Source organism: Hippopotamus amphibius, chromosome 5, assembly GCF_030028045.1.
Source record: "Hippopotamus amphibius kiboko isolate mHipAmp2 chromosome 5, mHipAmp2.hap2, whole genome shotgun sequence".
Lineage (NCBI taxonomy): Eukaryota > Metazoa > Chordata > Mammalia > Artiodactyla > Hippopotamidae > Hippopotamus > Hippopotamus amphibius.
In genome coordinates this window covers 79,207,860-79,230,121 of record NC_080190.1, presented here as the reverse complement: position 1 = coordinate 79,230,121, position 22,262 = coordinate 79,207,860, and the positions used below count along the sequence as shown (strand labels likewise).

The following is a 22,262-nucleotide window of genomic DNA, read 5'->3' as shown; positions in this document are numbered from 1 at the left end:
GGGGGGCCCTGCCTGCGTCACGGCATCAGCCAGACGGAGGGCCTTAAAAATGCCCAAACCCAGCTCTGTCTACAGAAGGCGGCCCCGGCAGCTCGGAGCCCTGGGCCCAGAGGGCTGCGCGGGGTGTGAGCAGAATTCCCAGATGCAGAGGCTCTACTGAAAGGGCCACACCTTCTCTGATGCGCAAGGGCTCAGGGTTGACAGTTTAACAGTCCCTCACCTATTTACGCCACACACCCAGAAAAGCTCATTGTTTACAGGCCTTTCTCCCTCTCATGACGTGAGCCTTTCAAGGTGAGAACCGGATGGTGGCAGGAGCATGTCAGCTCTTGACATACAGCAAGCTCTCACTAAAGGAGACCCCTCCAGAGATGGAGCTTCTGTCTCTTTTTAACAAAGATTTGGAGTCCAGATAAAGTCATCAATTTATCCACAGATAATGCCCTCACACCTGGGGCCACACGCCTAGCCCAGTACCGTGTTCCCCGACGCCCACAGGCAGCTCCCAGGAGGTCGGGGCCGGGGACAGTGGCCTCCGTGTTTAATAGGCCCTCCTTCTCCCATGGGTGCCACTGTCGTCAACATAGATGGGTACTGAGGGACCTGCTGGTGTTCTGCAGAGCAGGGCGGGGTGCACCTGGGACCTGGCGGGGAGGGACAGAAAAGATTCGGCCCTTTAAAGTGTCTCCTGACAACTGGGATTCCAGCAAGGCACCCGGTCTGGGCCTCGGTGCTCCCAGGGGACCCAGGACAGGGGCCCAGGCTCTGGGCCTTGGCTTCCCTTCTGTGAAATGAGTGGTGGGTGGGAGGCCCATGCACGCTCCTGGCACCAGCAGGTCCCGGGCCTCAGTTTCCCCAGACCCGTCTGTCTCGTGAGGAGGGACAGAAGAGGAGAAGCCCGGGCTCCCCATGTGGGCACGTGGGAAGGTCCTCTGGGGGCGGTGCCAGCCACTCCCCCGGGCCCAAGAAAGGCTCGGCCCCCAAGGTACCCCCAGGACACAGGTCTGAGGAAACCAGTCGAAAAGGTAAACATACCTCCTGAACCGTTTGGAAAAAGTAACTTTAGTGTATGTGCAACGTCTCAACCATTGGCACCTGAATTGTTTGTAATTTGTAAACTTAAAAAGGAAAAATATTTACTGAATGAACAAACACGTGTGGCATTTCTCTAAAATGTCCAGTGGTGTGGGGAGGAGAATGAGAACGTAATCAGACATAAGCAGGCCTCTGGCTTCAGAAATAAAGGCCTCTTTATATATGTTTTCATAAAATACAGGTCTTCCTCTCAGGCTTGGGGCTGACCAGCAACGGAAGTGGGGTGGGGGTCAAACACCTCCCCTGGAGATGTCATCATGAACCTTGCTGTCTCTTCGAGGCTGGTTTGTAGGTCAGTGTTTCATTCACTCTCACGAGTAAAGTCACAAACACATTTTTAAAGCAAAGCTGAACTTTCGCTGGCTTGGGCCGGCACCGTTCATGGCGGTGCGCCGGTTGGGCTTCTCCGGTGCCACAGAGAAGCCGGGGGGTGGGGGGGGAAACGTCCCTGGTGGCGCAGGTGGTTAAGAATCCGCCTGCCAATGCAGGGGACACGGGTTCAATCCCTGGTCTGGGAAGATACCACATGCCGAGGAGCAACTAAGCCTGTGCGCCACAACTACTGAGCCCACATGCCGCAACTACTGAAGCCTGCGTGCCTAGAGCCCATGCTCTGCAACAAGAGTAGCCACCACAATGAAAAGCCCATGCACCACAATGGAGGGTAGCCCCCACTCGCCACAACTAGAGAAAGCCCGTGTGCAGCAATGAAGACCCAACTCAGCCAATAAATAAGTACCTTAATTAATTAATTAATTAAAAAAAAAGAAGCCTGCGCACCGAAATGAAGAGTAGCTCCCACTGTGCACAACTGCAGAAAGCCCGCATGAAGCAACGAAGACCCAATGCAGCCAATAAATATAAATACATACATACATACATACATAAAAGAATTCTTATAAAAAAAAAAAGAAGCAGCAGCCACGGGGCCAGGGACCATGCTGGAGACCCCGCTCCCAGGCCAGGGGTCTGTGTCTCCCTGTAGGGGTCGGTGGTAGGAAGCTGTGACCCACATGAGCCCCGGACTCCAGCATCCTTGTCCCTGGGGTGCTTGAGGGCATCACCAGACAAAGCCTTTCCGGGCGCCCAGTACCCGTGCCTGGGCGTGAGGGCTGCGTCTGAAGAAGGGCCCCACTGGGCTCAGCTGGCCGCCAGGATGAGGGGTAGCTGCCTCTGGTGCTGGGACCCCGCCCCCCCACCCCAGTGCCCAGCCCAGGGGGCCCTTACAGACTGGTGCAGGAGCTGAACACAGCCTCAAAGCACGGCCCTGCCTCCGCCGCCTACTCAGAGGGGAGGCCAAACACATGCAGATATGTGCAGAGGTGATGGGGAGGAATCACCAGGATGGTGACCTCCTGGCAGAAGCAGCCCCGGGGCGGACGGACCAGCCCGAGCCCCACACCCCTCACAGTCATCCCACCTGCGCGGGATTCACTGAGCACCCACTGCTCACCAGGGGCTCCACAAGGGGACGCAGGACAGCGCGAGTCAAAAGGCGCCGCCAATGAACACCCAGCCCCCCAGGATCCAGGCCCTCGGGGGGCAGGGGGGAGCTGGGCCCGGGCTGGTCCCCAGCCGGCACCTACCTGCCTGCTGTCGTTCTCCCGGCAGCCCTGCAGCTTTATGAGGGAGCCGGGCGCCCGGTCCACCACGGTCAAGCACAAGTCCATATGCTTCACCGACTTCTCCTTCGTCAGGGCCCACTCCTGCAACACAAACCTGAGGTCAGGGCTCGGCCCGTGGGCTGCGGGGTGAAGGATGCAACAAGGAAGGACCCCAGGGGGACGGCACATGGCGAACAGGCTTCAGAAGCCCCGACCAGCTCAGGGCCAACAAAGGACTTTGTGCTTAAGAGCAGATCTCCAACCAGGGGTATCGAGGTGCCTCACATCTAAGCACTAGGCCAACAGTAGTAACTATTGATAACTTAAGCCCAAACGCAGCTTAGAGCTCCACAGCCCACCTTCCATCACTAACTGTGAGCTGTGAACACTGCAGCTCCAGCTTGGCTGCCCACAGGGTGGACAGTTCAGGGCCAACGTTTCCTTGGAATGACTCTACCCCGATGCAGGTGTGGTTTGGAAACAGCATTTATGACTGTGGCTTGTCATGTGTGACATTATAAACCACAAATGCCACATCCAGCCTCATCACCGAGCACTAAGCTGGCCTACCGACGCACGGGGAGCTCTGTGCGGTCCCTAGGAATTTGCAGACGTACCGCACAGCCAACGCTGGGTGCCTATGATGTGCCCTTAATACAACAGCCCCATGAGGGGCTACTATTATCCCCATTTTACAGATGAGAAAACTGAGCCAGAGAGTACTGAAATAACTTGCCTATGATCTTAAAACACACACACACACATGCACACATACACACACACCCTTTAAAAATTGAGAGCAGAACCCCTTATCCTGAACACTAAACAAGAGCATCTGAAAGGGAAGGAGGCTGGGGAGGGGACAAGATGGGTGAGTATGACCATGGCGGGGTTGGGGGGGATGGTTGGGAGATGAGCTGGGGAGCCTGCTCCAGGCAGGGCTACCGTGGAGACAGGAGGGCAAGGCTTCTGACCTTCACTCAAGGACTTGACTCTTGGCAAAAGGATAAAGCCCACGTGAGCCCTCAGGATCTAGAAGCAGCGAGGCCTCTTCCAACTCAGAATCCCACAGTGGGTGCCCTCCCAGTGCCCCCTTCTGCTGTACGCCCAGGAGAGCTGCTGCAAGTCATCTGTCCATCTGTCTGTCCATTCATCCACCCAGTCACTGTCCACTGAGCACCTGCAATGACTCAGACCCACGGCAGCGAACACACAGGCCAGGCCCCGCCCTCCAGAGGCTCTGTCCCCCGTGGGGAGAGCGGGTATCACACGCGTGCTTGTGTCATATCACGTTAGGCTAGGCATGATTAAGTGCTACGGAGAGACTGTTTTTCTTTTTTCTGTTCTCGGGGGACAGAGCTAAGGGAGGGAATGCAGAACCTTCTAAGAAGCTTCACAGCTCAGTCCCTGAATCACCTTGGCGCAGACGGTCTGTTATCCGGAAAGGTCTGTTATCAGGCACGCGTTAACACCTGGAGGTCACATGTGTGCCCCTCCCCCAGCCAGCGGTGAGACGTGTGTCCACCTCGGAGGGGCGGGCGCGGGGGCAGAGGCTCGGGCTGCCACCCAGGAGAGGGAGGGCAAGCCCCTTGGCCTGGGGGCAGGCTTCCTTGTCCCCTAACAGGGAGTCAGATTAGGCAGTGCCCTCAGCTTCCACTTTCTCGCCTTTTATTTAGGGTTTCTCCAAGTGTACTCTTAAGGAATTCTATGAAAAGTTGGTTCCAGGTCAAGTAAATTCGGGAAACACTGAATGTGGAACACGTGTCTCTCTTGCAGATTCACAAGAAGCCTGTGAAAGGCTCTGAAAAGTCCTGGACTAGAAGAACCTGCTGTCAGTGGCTGCCTGAACTTGGGAGCCCTGTGCCCACCTGTCCCTGGGGCCGCCTGGCTCTGAGTCTGCAGGGCCTTCTCAGAAGGGCCACGCGCCGGGCCCCGAGGCTCGGTTCCAACCTTCCACGATGCTGCCCTTCCACAGGGGGTGGGAGGGAATGGGGTGCTTCTAAAGCACCACCAGGCACCGCAGAGGCCCCGGGAAGGAATGCACCATCTGTGTGAAACAGTGACCCAAAGACACCTCCACACACACCCACACTCGGGTAAGAGCAGCGATGGGTGCGACGACTCCGTACGGAGAGGGGCTTTCAGTTGTTCTTGGAAGCAGGTGTTGGAAGGTGTTGGGGGGTTTCCTGATCCCCTGTTGCATCTGAATGTTTCTAAAACCTCCTTGCTATCACGTGCTTCATTATTTTAAAGCGGACGTTACACCGAATTCCAGAAAAACTAACTCAGCTCTGCAAACAGCAGAGAGAACTGCCACTTCCTTCGGTCACGTTTCAATGATCTGAATTTGCAAAATGAAGTTCATGAATATTTAAGACACGCTTTCTTGAGCTGCACTCTTCAGTCTTCCTATCACCTGTGTGTCTGCTGAGGCCCAGCCAGAAAGCAGATGACACCCCTCACTCCTCCCGAGCACGGGTCCGATTCTCCACAAGGAAACGCTATTTACCCCTCATCTCTCGCCCCCGGGCCCACTTGCCCTCAACTCTGAGGGGACTTGCTCTGGGAGGTGCGGGGTGGCCCGCCTGGAGCTGCTGCCGTGGCGCTGGCTTCCTGCCTCCCAGGACGCACCCCCAGGGCCCCCGCCACGTGCGGCTGCACGAATGAACCACAGTTAAATCAAGTGAGGACTTTACATCTCGTCACACTTGCCAGGGACCCAGTGCTCGGCACCTGCAGGCGGCCGCTGTGCGGGGTGGTGCGATCTAGAACATTCCCATCAGCACACAAAGGACTACTGGGTGGCCTGAGCTGGGAAGCAGCTCGCGGGGCCCAGGCTGGTCCGCGGAGGACGGTGCTCCCCGAGTGGGGGTGGAAGCGTCGCAAGGCCTGTCACCTGACCCTGCATCCTTCCCGCTAGGAAGCCCTTCGGGCCCAGCACTCACGTGGGGTCACCCCCCCCCCCCGGGAGCTTTCAAATACCCTGATGCTCTGGGACCCCAGACTCGTGAAATCAGGCTTTCTGGGCGTGGGAACCGGGATCCGTGCTTCCCTAAGGCTCCTGGGCTTTTCTGTCGAGAGCCGGGGAGGTCGCCTGCCTCGGGACATGGGCCGGGCCGGATGGGGGCCGCCCCCTCCCCGTGCCTTGCTCGTCTGACTTGCCGGGTCTGGGCCATGCTGAGCAAGCACGAAGATGAGACCACCAAGGGGAGACGGGAGGCCAAGAGCCCGGGGCTGCCATCTGCCCAGACACTCCGCAGGAGGGGGAGGGACAGCCAGCTCCACACAAAGACAGGCGCCCTCTTTTGAAATTGTTCTCTTTAAAGAAGGCTCTGGGATACACAGAGCTGAAGTGCCTTTGTTTTACACAGCAGGCCCTGAGAGTAGGAGATGAGAGTACCCAGCACCTCCCGGCCATTTTTATGTACGAGGCCCTCATTTTACCAAATACCTGTTATCACCTCATGGGAAAAGCATCTTCTAGAACACTGTCCTTCTGGGACACTCGGGCCATGGCTGGGCCTGTCAAGCCCTCATTTACCTCCCTCCTTTGCCACGAGGACAGAGAGAGTGGGCGTTCAGATCTAACAGGCAGCACTGGTGGCCGTGGTTAAGTGCCTGTGAGCAGGGCCACGCGCAGGCGCAGATGCAGACAGCGGCCCTGGGATGAGCTCACGGCCCGGGGAGGACAGAGGAGGCAGGAAGGCAACGGGGAGCGGAGGCCCTGTGGTCCTGCTGCTGCAGCCGAGCCTGCCCGAGGCGGACGCCAGGCTCCTGGAGGATGTCCCCTGACCCCAAGGCTGGCCGTGAGCGGGGGGCCAACCCAGAGGGAGGGCGGCAGCAGGACATGTGACCTCAGGGCCTCCCCCCCAGCCTTCCTTGGTGCCCTCTGCACATACCTGGTTGCCTCCAGCGTTGTGACACTCGTAAACTCCAACGACACCGTCAGCAAAGTGTCCCAAAGTGTCCAGGCAGTTTGTTCCCTGCTGCAAGGCCCCAAAAGCTATATCCTGATGGTCGGGAACCCTGGAACCAAAGAGAGAGTCACTCGCGGGACTCAGGGGCCCGCAGGCTCCATGCCTGCCCTCCCCCCCACCACCGGAGCTGAGTGTGCTTGTCCCAGGATGGGGCCAAGCGGCGACAGCAAGGCTGTCCCCAGGCCGCGTGCCCCCAGCACAGGCCCAGCTGTGCCCCCGAGACAGCAAGGCTCTGAACGTCTCGTAATCCTCAGGGAAGATTTTAAGTTTCACCTACTCTATCTCATACCAGGGAAATTTTTCTAGAAAGAAAAAAGCCCCTTTTCTCTTCATTGTTAGTTGCTGAAAGTCATTTAGAAAAACAATTAATGTGGTGAGATCCTGCTGCCTGGAAGTTTCCCGTAGACTTAGGACGGACCTTTACCTAACAGGGGAGAACACAGCGGGACTGTCGGGTGGCCCGGTACAGAAGGAGCAAGGCAGCACAGCGGGGCAGAGGGGGCAGGCTTCAGGGTCAGACCCCGAGCCCCGCCTTGGCCGCGGACCAGCTGCGGACGGTCAGACTCTCGTCCCCTGTGGCCCCGTGCCCCCTCCCGCACGGTCCTCCCCAGCAGGCCTGCTGCAGGACCCACGGAGCACCCCGCCCTGGTACCCGGCGCAGCGCAGGCCCACAGGAAGCACGCAGCGGGCCGCGGCGACGGTCGCTGACACAGCAGCAACACCCGGCTGCGGTCCCCCTCGCCCGGCACGGACGGGGCGGCAGGCCCACCCATGGCTGGGGTGTGAACGCTTTAGCGGTGGTCTCCGGGGGCGCAGCGCACAACGTTGCCCCAAATCATAGGGGACCTCAGGGCGAAAATGAGCTTTGATGTCACTGCATCTGGGCGCCTGGTCACCAAGTCACAGGCCACCGTGATGGCAAAAGCCAAGTGGGCTCCACTCGGGGCTGTGGTGCACTGCTGTGAAGGCCCTGGTCGGCCCAGGGAGCGGCGGTAACCACGGGCGTCCCACTGCTGTCCTTCCGGGGGGCAGACAGAGAACGTTCTGCTCCTCTCTGTCCCCTTGGGCCATGGGGGGCACGGCGTCACTTTCAAACCAGAGGGAACCAAAGCGTAAATGAACAGCAGCGGAGCGGCCACAGGGTCTGACTCTCAAAGCTCTGTGACAAGGGCTCTGAAGGGCACATTAGCACAGAAGGGAATGGTGGGGACTCCTGCAGTCACAGGCCCCGTGCTGGAGACAGGTGACCTGGTGATGCCTTAGAGGGCCAGGACGGGAAGGGTGGGAGGGAGTCGCGGGAGGGAGGGCATATGGGGATATATGTATACACACAGCTGATTTACTTTGGTGTAGCTCAAAAACTGGCACAACAGCATAAAGCAATTATTTTCCAATAAAGAGCTTTAAAAAAATGCGCTGGGAATATTCAGAAAAAGGAACGTGCCACATGGAGGCAAAACCCGTCTGGCGAGCCCTTTAAGAAGATGAAGTTCAGCTGCGGCCTGACGCCCGCAGGCCTGCAGGTCCCCCAGTGAGCGTCAGCCCTCCCTCAGGACGTGGGCAGGAGGTCATTTAAAACCACAGGCTGGGCGTGGAGGGGAGCTCAGAAGAGTATTTCTGTGTCATTCACCCTCGCGGAGGGAAGCAGGGGTCAGCGTGGGTATTGCCGTGACACAGGAAGTCAACACCAGCCTGGAGGAGGCCATCCTGGGCCTCCGGGACAGGCCAGCCTCTGAGACTCTGCTGGGCGCCGTCCCCTGCTGGCCCTCAGGAGGGGAGGTGATGGAGCGGGTTTAGCCGACACCACGGCCGAGGGTGAGAGAAGCCGGGAGGGTGAGGCCCGGGCAGGGTGAGGCCCGGGCAGGGAGGGCCCGGGGGCCGGCGGCACAGAGCACCCCCTCGGGGGGCTGGGGGCTGCCCCTCTGGCCACTCACAGGGCGGGCGAGAGGACACCCCATCACCCAGCCCCGTCATCTCTCCAGGGGGACAAAGCGACATGAAGTGACCCCTGGGAGGGTTTCCAGGTCTATGAGGAACAGGAGCGGGGCCCCAGGAGAGCCAGCGGGAGGCTGCAGTCCAGGGAACCTGTCCTCGGGGAGCCTGGGGACAGCGCTGGGGCCCAGCTCCTGGACTCTCACCCCGAGCAGGGCCTGCACGCCGCCTCCAGGCTCCGTGCCCCCACCTGGTGCTGGCTGCCTTGAAGTCCTTCCAAAGCAGAGCCCGGCCCTGGGGACGTACCTTAGCTCTGGGTAGACATTTTCCAGGTACCATTTGAAAGGCTTGCAGTTAAGTTTCTTCCTGAGCTCCAATCGGCTCTGAATACTGGAGAAGAAGGAGATAAGATTCCTTTACAAATTCAAAGAACAGATGGGCTCTACGTCCAATCTGGAAGTCTGACGACGAGAAAAGAGTTGGGGCAGGCAGTGGAGACTAGATTGTCCACACGTCTGTGCCCAGGACCCCACCGTCTCCCATGCACCTCCAGAGAGGGCCCTCACTGGCCTTGGGCAGGACCCCCATTGACACCTGGTGGCTGTTCTCAACTCTGGCCACAGAATGCTGCTTGGGGTGTGGGCTGACTACCCTGCCCCCGCCAACAACACACACCCCCCCCCCCAACACACACCCACACACACAGATGCCATGCAAAGGAGCAAGACGGGGCACAAGTCATACTTACTTTCCATAAGGGACGTTTCTGGCAGAAGGCACTGCTGCGTAATAGAAGTTTTTGTATTCGTCCATCCAGACCTCCGCTGCCCGGCGGGTGTTACTAGAAACAAAACAAATCTCCTTGAGCGGTGAGTTGCTGTCTTTCCGTCAGCGGCACCCTGTGTGCACGAGGAAGGCTGCTAAGGAAGGTACGTCGGAGAGGCTGGCGGCCCGGCAGCGGTGCCTGCACGGGGCAGAGAGCAGGTGGCCCCCCAGCCCCCGGGGGCTGGCTGGGGGTAGCTGGGGTTCAGCGGGTGCTCACTGAACAACAGAACCCGCCTCCCGGTCTTCCACAGAATACAGGTTGTTGAAGAGTACAAGTCCAAGGTAGAATTACAGCACAGGCAGGTACTCTACAGCAGGGACTGCGGCTGTACCATCAAGAAGGACAAAAGAGCATCACTCTGCAATAACCCTTATTACGCATCCCCAGAAGGCTGGTGCCGGGAACTCCTCGGCCTCTTCTCCCCGGGCCTTCTCATGGTGGCTGTGGTGGAGAGCTAGTACCAGACAGCTCCGGGGAGAAGTCGGAGCACATCACAGTTACAATTAAAATTACTTTTAGCAGAGCAGAGCTGAGAGTGTCCTCTTTGGACCAGGAATAGAGGGGGACAGTAGCGTGTGCCCCACATGTGGGGGTCCTAGTGCCCTGTGCTGGAGGGGCCCAGACAGAGCAAGCTTCTCTAGAAGGCCAGGAGCATCTGTGCTTACATCTCACAGTTGTGGAGAGAAACACGACCCACGATCAGTAAGGCACCGGGACGAGCTACCTCCAAATGTATGACAGGTGCTAAAGGCTGCCACACGCACAGCACCAGCACCTTCTCCTGCCAGCATTCTCTTTAGAGCATCTGTGAAGCAGCATTAAGATAGTGAGCCTCTGTGCTCCCGTATCCCTGGACTCCATTCCAAAGCAGACTCACACCTCAGGCTTTGAGCCAGTGCTCTTTCAGAACCCGTGCAGAAGGCATTCTGTGTGTCCAAGACCGACACATAAGGGAGGCAAGGCTCACCTTTTTTTTTTTATAAATTTACTTATTTACTTATTTATTTCATTGGCGGTGTTGGGTCTTTGTTGCTGCACACGGGCTTTCTCTAGTTGTGGCGAGCGGGGGGCTACTCTTCCTTGTGGTGCGCAGGCTTCTCACTGCGGTGGCCTCTCCTGCTGCGGAGCACGGGCTCTAGGCGCGTGGGCCTCAGCAGTTGCGGCACATGGGCTCAACAGTTGTGGCTCACGGGCTCCAGAGCGCAGCCTCAATAGTTGTGGCGCACGGGCTTAGCTGCTTCGTGGCACGTGGGATCTTCCCAGACCAGGGATCGAACCCATGTCCCCTGCATTGGCAGGCAGATTCTTACCCACTGCACCATCTAGGAAGTCCCAAGGTTCACCTTTCACAAGAATACCTTTCCTCTATTAAAAAGGTCTCTTTCAAATGGTGAGCCTTTCAAATCATCTGAGTTACCATTACTAAAATAATTTGTTTGGGGCATATATGTTTCATATAAAGTGATGTATGTATCTAGATGGACTGCTGTTTAGAAGGCCCTGTAATAGGCAGACAAGACAATTCGAAAGCACCTGTCCTCTGGTCCAGCAGTTCCCACGTCTAGAAGTTTGCCTCGAGGAAACCATCAGCCAGGAATGAAAATATGCTCAATTTAGCACTGTTTATAATGGCAGGAAAAACAGAAACCATATGACCATCCGCAGCAAAGTGATCAGTCTCCTCCGCAGCCAGGAAAGATACTGGTGTACGTTTCACATGTTACCGTGGGACGACGGCCCTGACTTGATGGGTGAAATTACAACAGATAACACAACAGCACATAGCAGATACGTGTGTGGAGGCAAAAGGAGGGCGGGGCAGAGGGGGAGGGGGCGGAGGGAGAGGGAGAAAGAGGGATGTTCTCACCAGATTCTAAGGTTGTATGAATTACAATCACACCGTGGTTTTAAATCTACCTAAGTCATTAAGTGACCAAGTCATTTCTCAACTCCTAAATGCAAAACCACCCTTTTCGGCCTACTTAATAAAAAAAGAGATGTAGGTGGCCTCCAAGAATGAGCTTCACGTGCGGCTCAGCACGAGTCTCAATTCGTTTACTCAGGTATTTCTTAGGCGCCTACTGCACACCAAGCGGTCTTCGAGGGGCTGCAGGCACAGGGCACGGGGTTCTTCTCGCCTTTGCTCCCCTCCTGCCCCCACGAGCTGCAGGTAAAGCAGCTCCAGCGGGAGTAGCCAGGAGACAGACAGGGTGGACCTCAGACCGGTCAGTTGCACTGCCTGGTGCAAATGACAGAAAAAAGTTTGGGAAGACAGGACGTTTAAATAGCTGTTTTCTGTATTTAATTTGTCCATTGTTTCCCTTGCCATGAATGTCTCACCATGAACTACTACACGTAAACCCAAACATCCTTCAAGGCATCTATCTGCCCCACGGCTCCACGGCGACTCTGACTAGGAGCTCCCTTGGCCTTTGGGTAAACTCTAACCCCCTTACACACACAAGCACATACGCGACACCCTCCAAACAGTCTCTTGAGAGCCTTGTAAGGGGCTAATTGGAAATGTAGCTGTGTGAAAAAAAAGAGGAAGGAACTGCCCAACGGTTCGCTCTCAACTGGTCTCCAGGGACGTGATATGATGTAAGACCTGCAGGTGTGCCATCACCTGGCTCTCCCTAAAGCAACACACACGGGGGTGGCAGAACGAGGCAGGACCCGCGGGGCCACTTCTCCATCCTCCCTCGCTCCCTCCCACACTGACCTACATAAATGAGATCATCCTCTACCGGCCCCTCTAGAACCCATTTTAGAATCTGTATCTGATCCCTGAATCCCAGCAGCCTCAGGCACTAACTGCACGTAGGGATCCAGATAAAAAAATTACATGGAACCCAGAGCCAAGTGGCTCAAGATGAATCCCACTTGTCAGCTGTGTGAACTTGGACAAAGGAACCGAACCTTTTTGTGCCTCAGTTTCCCTTACCCCTAAAGTGGAAATTAATAATAGTACTTAATTTATAAGGTTTTATGAGGAGTACGTAAGTGAATGTGTGTAAAGCGCTCAACAGCCTGGCACACATGAAACACTACAAATATTAGCTATTGTTGTCAAGTCCAAATTTTTAGTGGCAAAACACTTATGCACTGAATGCCTCATATTAGAGGAAATTAAAAAGAACTGGAACTGGAACGGGACCTCAAAAGTAACACATTCCACCTCTTTACCTTTTAGGTGAGCCAGCCGAGAGATGGGGGCCGCAAGGGCCTTGCTGAAGGCCTAACAGACCCGTGCTGCCCCCCAATTCTGAACCCTCGGTCATTTCCTCCCCATATCTCCAGTGTATGGACTCCTGGGCTGTAAAATACAATGGAACAGTTTTCTTTCTAAGAATGAGTGGCTTTTTTTACCTTTAAAAAAAGTGTATAAAGCAACGTTTTGTGTATTTTAACAGCCTGTGTTCAGAAATCCCAGGCTTTGCTGGTAGATATCAGTGTTTTGATTTGATGTATTTGATACGTTGCTACAAGAGTTTCAGCAGCGTCTCATGCTGCCCCAGGGGGAAAACGTACATATCACTGTTTGTCTGATTTTGCAGAGTTCATTGTGTAACAACATATTTTTGTTTCCGACAAAGGGCAGAAATGAAGTTTAGACAACATTCGGGAAAGGAAATACTTCTGGGAGAAAGTAATTTGGTCAGAAGCATTATTTGATATTTGTCTTCTATTACAGTTTCCTAGAACGTATGCAGATACTCTCTATACTAAGAATCCAGCTTCTGTACAAGACAGGTATACTGTATAATCTGTACTTAATGCAAGTTTTAAAATGCCACATAAAAGATAAGCGAGTCATCCTCCTCCCATGCACGTGCACCCTGCCCTGAGGCGTCCCTGTGTCCAGAGGGGCACCCTGTCAGCAAAGTGACCAGCAGCCTGGGTGTCACCCTTGAGTCCCCGCTTGCCCACGCCTGCCTGGGGCTGCAGCTGGCACCTGGCCCCAGCCACCCAGCTCTGCCTGGGTACCCCAGCCCTACAGTGGAGGGAGGGACACGCCACTCACACCATCATTTCCTCCTGGTGCCATCCTCACTGCCCTCTGCCCAGGGGCCAGAAAGACTCCCCTCCTCCAAAGCTCAAATCAGAGAAGTCGGCTATCTGCTTAAAACCCACAGGAACTCCCCGCCCCCACATCAAAACACACTCAGTTTCCTACAGCCCACAGGGGTGCAGACCTGGCCAGTCTAGTCTCCGCGCTGCCTACTGTCCCTTCATTCTCTGGGGTCCAGACACATCGGGCAGCCTTCTGTTCTGCAGGTTCATCTCCAGCGCGGAGGACCTACTCCCCCACAGGTGGGCTGCTCTCCAGGGGCTCCTTCAGGTCTGGGACAAGCGCCCGTCCTCAGAGGGTGCCCCATGGGCAGCCACCCTGCAAACCTGTCCTCCTGCCCCAGCACATCGACCACGTGACCACATTCTACCTAGGTCACAGCATCTCTCGGTGTCTGAAGTTTCCCGCCTCTGTGGGCCAGGCTGGCTGGCTTGTACACTGGTTTGTCTTTCGCATCTGAAAGAATTCCAGAGGACGAAAACGTGGTCCCTCACACTGGTAATGTGCTGGTTTTCTTCAGAAAGCTCTTCATTTGGCGTCCTCATGTTTGCAAAAATCTATTATCTATTGTGTATTATCTACCACTGTATCACAATGAGTTTTGGGCTTGAATCTAGTATGGTTTGACTTTAACACTATTCACATATTGCACCTTGAATAGTAATGTGTAATAAAAAAAGGTCCAAGTTCTGCTCTTCACTAGCTCCCCAGAACGTTTTGGGTGCACAGTCCGGTGAGCGGTCACACGGGTGGCAGAGACCAGTCCCACTGCCCCGCCCCTCCCGCCGCCCCGCCCCGCCCCCTGGCCACCCCGGTCTGCTCTCCATCAGCACAGCCGTGCCTCTCTGAGGCTGTTGTGCACGTGAACGTGTGCCCATGGAACCTTCTGGGACCGGCGTCTGTCGCGCAGCGTCACGTGGCCGTCCTCCGTCCCTGCGGTTGCCCCCCGTCCCTGCCGAGGGGCGGCCCCGTGGAGGACGCGTTTCCGCACAGCCCTCGGCCCGCCCGGCGCGGGGGCGGTCCGCAGTGCCCTGGGCCCTGCGCGGCCTCAGCCACTTACCGGGCGAAGACGGTGCCGCTGCCGCCGGGGAAGGTGTAGGGGTGCTGCTTCCGGAACACGTGTCCCACGCGGCTGCAGGGGATGATCTCCAGGCTGCCGCCGCACTGCCACACGCGGAACGAGATCTCTGAGGCGGTGAAGGACACGGGGTGACCGAGGGCCTGAGGATGCTCACCCCACAGCCACGGCCCGAGGCGACGCCGACAGGGAGCACCCCCTTGCCAGAGGGTCCTGAGTGTCTCCCAGTGGGGACGTCCGACACCGGGTCTCTAGGGTCCAGGGCACAACAAGAAGGTATGTGCGGGGCTGGGGGGGGTGCGCATGCACGTCAAACCATCCCTGCTTCACATACAGGACGTTAAATCGTCGGTGTAAACCTCAATAAAGATGGAGGAAAAGACGACGGAACGGAAGATCCTACTCCAGTTCACTCAGAGGGTGTCTACACGGCAGTGCTGCTTTAATAGACAGTGTAAAGCAGTGTAGACAAAGAGAGTAGTTCATGCCAAACAAACTACTCTCATTGGAGCATTTACTATCTTAGATTTTAGCACGGATCAGAATTACAGATGCCAGCTCTATCTGTGTCACCAAATCCCATGTTTTCATGAAAGAATTCTATTCCAAATTAAAAAAAAAAAAGTAAGAGCAAGCTTGCAAAAACATTTTTCAGATTCAGACTAGACACCCTGAGATAAGAGTGATTCCCTGGTCTACTGTGAACAGAAAGACTCCTGGCACCAGACCACACAACCGTGTAACGTCACAAACACTGTGGATGAGACTCGGGCCGGGAATTCCTCTCTGGCTGGTTCTCCATCGTGGAGCATTACATGTGCCTCCTGGGGATCAGCCCTGAGTTAGAAAAGGCAACGGACAGTGCACGAGCGGCTATGCATCAAAAGGCATGAAATGCCCACGATCAGCCCTAATGCAGATGTAACAGACAACCGTATACACCACCTCCCTCTAAAACATTTTAAGGGCCCCGAGCACCAGCATGCACCTGGGCTTTCTCCATCCAGGACAAAAACAACCTCTTCCCTTAAATCACAAAACATGTTGTCCCTGTGCACCAGCAGGCGTCCAGCCAGCCAACCAAGCGCAGCGACCAAGGGCGCTCGAGGACCGGTCAGACCTCGCAGCCGCCCCGGCTCGCACCAGCCGGTAACCAGCATGCCGGCAAAGGCTGCTCTTCCCCCGCGTAACACAGATTGTACCCGCGGAGTGAGGACTCACCCAGAGCAGGCACTGGTCACGGCCACGTGCATTCGCACGCAGCCCAGCGCATCCACACCTGGGAGAAGCCTGGACACACAGGCACCCGACCGGGCTCCTGTCCTGATCGCCACCCGTTCCCGAGAGGCTGCAGCCTGAGCCAGAGGCCTGGCTGAATGCGAGAAGTAGCTTACACGGGAAGAGCAAGGAAAAAACCCGAACAAACTTTTTGGCCAACCCGATAGAGTATTCTGGAGGGCCAGACGTCTCATTTTCCTGGAAGACTTCATGAGGCTGGTATGAAAGGGCCTTTCCTCTACATCACTCTGCGTCCCTGACAACATGCTGGGGAGCGAGACAGAACGGCAGAGCCAGACAGTCACTGACACCAACGCAGACGCAGCAGAACCAGGTGGGATTCCTGCGGACCACGAGGCCGCGTGTGGCGGCAGGTACCAGGCTGCGGCCGAAGGCGCGTGACACCCACTCAGGAGCCGGGCAGCATAAATTTCTACTTGGATCCGGTGAACTAAAGCCAGAAACACGTCTCTCACTAGGAGTGGGTAAGACATGCAGCAGTTATGGGGTTTGAATGACATTTCGCTTGTTGTATCGAAAACAACAAAACCACCAAACCTGCGCAGCGTGTCAAACAGAACTTGACTAGGAGGCTCTCTGTATCTATGGAAATAAAATTCAAAGATCCGGTTGCTACCTGGAAAACTCAAAACTGGGGGCCATAAAGGCCCCCTGGCTTCTGTATGGGGAGCCTGTTAAACCAGTAAGGGGGCCACTGAGACACTTGGTTGGGAGGGTTTTAAGGCCAAGTACAACTACAGTTATATTCAACTGATTTCACTGAGCCCTACAAAGTGGGGATGATTAATCAGGACAACTTGGTGGCTTTTTTTTTAATGTATTATTATTTTTAAAACATTTACTTATTTATTTTGGCTGTGCCAGGCCCCCGTTTCGGCATGTGGGATCTTTGGTTGTGGCATGCAGACTTAGTTGCGGCATGCATGAGGGATTTAGTTCGTCAACCGGGATCAAACCCAGGCCCCCTGCATTGGAAGCATGGAGTCTTACCCACTGGACCACCAGGGAAGCCCTCAACTTGGTGCTTTTTAATTAGGCCGTTTGTGTTTGCATTTGGCTCTGCTAACAGCCAGCTCTGAGACGTCAGGTGAGACCTCAGTCCTTTCAGAAAGCATGAAATGAGATGATGTACTGGGGACAGTCAGCATCCTTCCTGACACTGAGGGGATGTGCTGAAAAGGGCAAGCAATGTTCCCAAGGAGCCTAACCCCCACATCTCATGGGGGCCAGGCATCGGGTTCTTCGTCTTATTTATTTATTCTTTCATTCATTCTCGGCCACACTGCAAGGCTTGCGGGATCTTAGTGAACCCAGGGCCACGGCAGTGAAAGTGCTGAGTCCTAACCACTGGACCGCCAGGGAATTCCTTCTTTGTCCTTTTTAACTGCTTCAATTAGACTTACATTGTTGGTCAGGAAGTCTGCGAACTAGTGGATTTGGTGGGGCATGCCTAGAGGGGGTGGGGCACGCGGGGGGGGGGGGGGTGTCTGGATTTGACTCTGGCATCCCCACCCCCTGCCTCTCCTAACAGGCGCCCACATGAGCCCTCAGGGTGGACAATCGCTGGGGGGTGTGCATGCAGCACCCAGTAAATCAAGTCTGAGCAGCGCCAAGAAGAGAGAAAGACTCATATCACGGACTCTTCCTGCTGAAACCCTTGTGCCTGTTTAACCCTGACGAGGGAAGAGCCTCCAGGGTGGCTGCATCAGAGCCTGTCACGGGAGGAGGTGCCATGATGCCAGCAGTGCCCAGGCAGGGTGGCCCCAGTCCTTTCTCCCCGCCCACCATGCATCACCCCACCTGAGCCCCTGGAGCCCTTCCAGGGAACCTCGCACAGGGCACAGCTACGTAAACATACAAACCAAACCAATAATAAACCAGGCAACATTAAAGATTATCTCCCCTCCAGCTGGTCTCCGGGTGCAAGGTCTCCTTTGATATTCAAATCAACACTCTTTGTACACCCTGACATAAAAGGCCGGACTGCCCTCCACCCAAATAAGCCTGACGGCACACCCTGAGGCAAACGCCACCTCTGGGTGGTGGTCCTGGCTGCCTGGGCTTCCCCAGGGATGTCTGCAGGGTGACTCAGAACTCCCTTCAGAAGGTTAACAATCCTTCTGAAGCCTTTCATGCTCGAGAAAGACTTCAATCAAGTCCTGCCTACCTGTCAGTGTAGCATTAAAAAAACCAAAAGGCTCAAAAGACTCGGGTCCTTCGTTCTGGTGTAGTTACTGAGTCTAAAGAAGCTTTCAGAATCAACCAAGGCAACAACCTCTCTCCATAGATGAGATGTTATCACTAACAATATCATAAAATGAGAGGAAAATAATGGGCTTGTCTAGTCTAGTCTTTTTATTTTTAGTCTAGTCTTTTTAAGATAAAAAATAAAGAAACCAAAGTCTGTTACAAGTAAAAACTACGAAAAGTGACATCCTTTTTTTTCTCCTTCTCCTCACCCCGCCTCGCTCCCAGGGTACCTCTACCTAGGGGAGAATGTAATTTAACAGCATCCAATAGCCAAGGAGACTCAGCTAAAAAGCTTCAAGTGAAACAAACCAAAAAACCCCTAAACAAGCACACAAATAAAACAGGAGTCTTTTTTTATCTTTATGCAGTAAATACAATACAGCTACCAATAAAGACCAAAGTCTATAAAATTTCACTGTCCCTAAACATGGGTAAAAATCATTCAGATGCGTTACCAAAAAACAAAACAAAACGAAAACAAAGTAGAACCATTCACAAAGTAGTCAAGAAGGGACGAAGTGCTACGGCCTCTCCACCCCCTCAGCCAGCCCGACAGGCTTTGCCAGGGCTCACTGTCCGCCCTACGTCGCTAAAAATGAATCCTAGAGCCTGAAATACTCCCCCCGTTTTTGTCAGCTTGCTTTCTAAACCCTTGGATTCAGATAACATTAAAAAAGTGTGCATTTTCCTTCAAAGACTTAATCTGTATCTAGAATCCTGCACTCTTAAAGTGACATATTCTAACGCCCAACCCAAGACACTTTTAAGAGTAAAAAGTGTGCTGTTGATACTTCATGGGGGGACTAATTATGTTCGGCAAACGGTCACTTTAACGTCCTCACAAGCCTTTTCCAACTGGCACCCTGCATACCACAAACTCTCACCTAACAGTCTCTACAAAGCTTCCACTTTTCATTTCTACCCCTCCTGGTGGGCAGGAAAAGACCACGGTCTCAGCAGAATTGGAAACAGTTTGGTGTCCGAAGATGCAAGGCTCATACGTACCCAGGTTTTCTCCTCCCCACACATCCATCATCATGTCATACTTCCCCAGTTCTTCAAAATAGAACTTATCCATCACGAACAACCCTCCAGCAATCATAGGGGTTCTAAAGAGGCAGAGAGGGTGGAAGGGAAGAGAGGGAGAGATCGAAGGTCAAGGTTAGATCGCCAGCATTCTAATGCCAAGGTCACGTCTACAAGCTGACCCTAAAAACAACAGCACAACCATGGTCTTTGGCTCAGGGCTCTGGGTGCCCCTCTCTGCTGAACCCTTGCTGTCTTCAAGTGCCCCCCGCGTTCCCTGCTCAGGTGCTGCCAAGTGCGAGGGGCTGCACGAAGCCTCCCTACAAGAGAGCGGCCGCTGGGGCTGGGATGCTCGCTGACGGCACCCTAGGCCAGCGCTTGGCTTTTCTGTGCTGCAGTCTCCTGGGAGGATGACAAACAGTAACAGGTGTAGAGCACCTGGCGCACATGGGAAGCGCTCCATGACGCCAGCTATCCTTGTCTTCATCCTCAGCCCGGGGCAGCTGCCTCCTCTGTTGGACGGACCGTCATCTTCTCGTTTCCCCCTCAGCCCGGGGACAGGCCAGCGACAGAACCCAGCCCTGTCCCCGCGGAGCCGCTGTGAGATGTCAAGGCCCTGCGCTGCATGTCTGGAGCGCACTGCTGACGGGGGACAGACGCCGCAGGGCAGACAGCGCTGGCGGCCGCAGGGTAGACAGTGCCGACGTCTGAGGGGCTCCCCTTAACCACGTGTCCCCGGAGAGGCATCCTCCCCCTCCCTCCCGGGCGTGGCTCGAAGCCAGCGGGTAGTGATACAAGTGCCTCCTCTGTGGGCACACAGGAGAGCGGAGCCCACGGAGCAAAGAGAGCCGCTGCGGTTGGGGTGGCGCTCACACGCACGGCCCAGCCCTTCCCCAGCCGCTGAAGGCAGCCTGAGACCCCGCCCTGCGCGGAAGGTGCTCTGCCTTATAGACACAAAGGACGTGCAACGGGCAGATTTGACGTGTGTACACAGAAAAAATCTCCAAGTACTTTATCCTATGACCTGGTGGCAGAGACTCTCCCTTGAGCTAAGCCGAGGGGAATGGGGGTGTGGCTCGAAGGTGACAGCTCGATTAGGTCCCAGGGAACGTGGAGCCCGCTGTCTCATCTGCGACCCCAGAGAAGGGCACCCGAAGGATGCCTGGCACTTACTTTATGGGGGCGACCGGGTTCCCCTGCCGGGACCGTCTCTGCTCAGGCGTCATGTAATCCCATTTGAACACCAAGTTCCAGTCAAAACCTGCCGGTCACAGAAGGAACACAGGATGCTGTATATTTGGTATCTGGGGATGGACTTACTGAAAACCAAACAAAGGAAAAAGAAAAAAAGCAAACAAAGAAGATGCAGAGGGAAGAGAGAGTGACTGGGGGGTGGAGCAGGGCAGGGAGACCAGCGGGGAGGGCGCATATCAAAATCTTCTTTCCCCAAGAAGCTAACCCAAAACAGAAAATGTGGGTCAGCCTTTTCTAAAACCAAAATGCATGAGAATACATGTGAAATAAGAGAGCTGGAGTCTGTGAGGGGATATCATTGCACATCCAAGGGCTGTAAGGAGGCAAGAAAGAAGAGCATTGGATTTAAGAAAAAAGTCTGCCAGGTGCGTCCAACACGGTCCCAGGGAAGGGACGGCAGGGAGGGACAAGGGTTCCTGGGCCGCCAACTCGGTCTCTCCAGTCTCTCTTGACTGCAGCCCAACTACACGGGGTGGGACGAGGTGGGGGAGAGAACATTTAGGTGGAAATGAACCAACAAAAGCGAGCTTTCCTTCTGCTAACATGACACCTGCCCCAGGTCACTTCTAGAATTCACAGGCTGTGCAGGGTGGCAGGGCTCGGGCCTGGCACCTGGACGTGGTTGCTGGCTTTGGCAGGCCCCTGGCCCACAGCTGTCAGGTCCTGTCCTTACTCAGAAGGTACCTGGCACACCCCACCTGCGGACGCTCTCCCAGAGCATGGTCCGCGCTGCTAGGGTCTGACAGCCAAGCCTCACTGCTCCAGGACGGTGCAGCCCTCAGCCCTCTGCCAACAGGCTTTCTGTCCTCAGGGCTGGTGCAATGCCTAAGCTCAGATTCTTCATCTGCGTGCTCTGAATCCAGGGTCTGTCTGACCTGACAGCCCTGGTGCCTGCAGCCTGAACAGAGCAGAATGGGATGGGGGCTCAGGGGCTCCTGGGCCGGCGCGGCACACGTTACCGCTCAACCAGAGGACAAGAAGGTGCCCCAGCTGTCCCTGCAGAGCAGAGCAGGCTGGCAAAGGGGAGTGAGGGGCTGGGGGGCCAGGCAGCGGGGACAGGAACGCACAGAGAGGAAACCGATACCGGCTCAGCGGAGCCCAGCTTTCCCCAGGCAGAGCCGGCCTCACACACAACCACCGGCAGCCAGAGGAAAACGAACGTCCCAGCTGTGTTGCTGGCAGGACACAAAGGCCTCGACTGGCCAGCTGACATAACATGACCTGCATTTTGGGCGAAGTGTTCATTATTATTTATTTTATTAATTTGGTCCAAAGAGTTAAGCTATATTAGATTTTTAAAAATCTGGTAAAAACATCATCCTTGATTTTGTTCCTAAACGGGGTTTCACAAAATGCTGGTAGAGGGAATCTGGCCCGGCCCTGGGGCAGCAGGAGGCCGCACCCACGCAGGGCACCTCACGGTCCCGCACCTGCTCCGTAAGCAGCTGCCGCAGGAGACGGAGAGCCATCACATCTCAGCTCCTGCAGATCCTTGGGGGAGAGACACTCTGGACACTAATGCTTTCTTGACAGCCACGGGTCTGAACTCTTTAAAGCCCCTGTGTGCTCACCACTTGCTAAGAATCTCCTGAGACTTGTTTCCCAGACTAAGTGCATCCTCCCAGCACGACTGTCGCCAGCTAGGCCTCGGGTGGGCACTGCCTGGTCACGGCCCTGCCCCCCCCCACCCCAGCCGCCCTGTGCACCTGCACTATTATGACCCCATTTCTCAGATGGGGATGCTGAGGACCAGAGGGGAAATGGCTCCCTGTGGCGACACGGCCTGAAAGAGGCACCAGAACCTGGGCCTCCCTGGCCGGCCCCAGCATTCTGCTCCTTGAGGTTCTGT

At 55.4% G+C, this 22,262-nt stretch overlaps 1 protein-coding gene across 3 annotated transcripts in view; it reads right to left on the bottom strand.

Moving 5' to 3' along the window:
• The window catches only part of GALNT2 (polypeptide N-acetylgalactosaminyltransferase 2), a 176,674-nt gene that overhangs the window by 4,064 nt on the left and 150,348 nt on the right, over nt 1-22,262 (bottom strand). For all 3 annotated transcript variants that reach the window (XM_057734932.1, XM_057734933.1, XM_057734934.1), the window contains 7 exons: nt 20,333-20,420; nt 19,139-19,242; nt 14,567-14,693; nt 9,357-9,449; nt 8,915-8,998; nt 6,599-6,725; nt 2,682-2,801 (listed from right to left, as the gene is read on the bottom strand). In XM_057734932.1, coding sequence (XP_057590915.1) covers nt 2,682-2,801; nt 6,599-6,725; nt 8,915-8,998; nt 9,357-9,449; nt 14,567-14,693; nt 19,139-19,242; nt 20,333-20,420 — 743 coding nt within the window. The remainder of the gene's footprint in view (nt 1-2,681; nt 2,802-6,598; nt 6,726-8,914; nt 8,999-9,356; nt 9,450-14,566; nt 14,694-19,138; nt 19,243-20,332; nt 20,421-22,262) is intronic.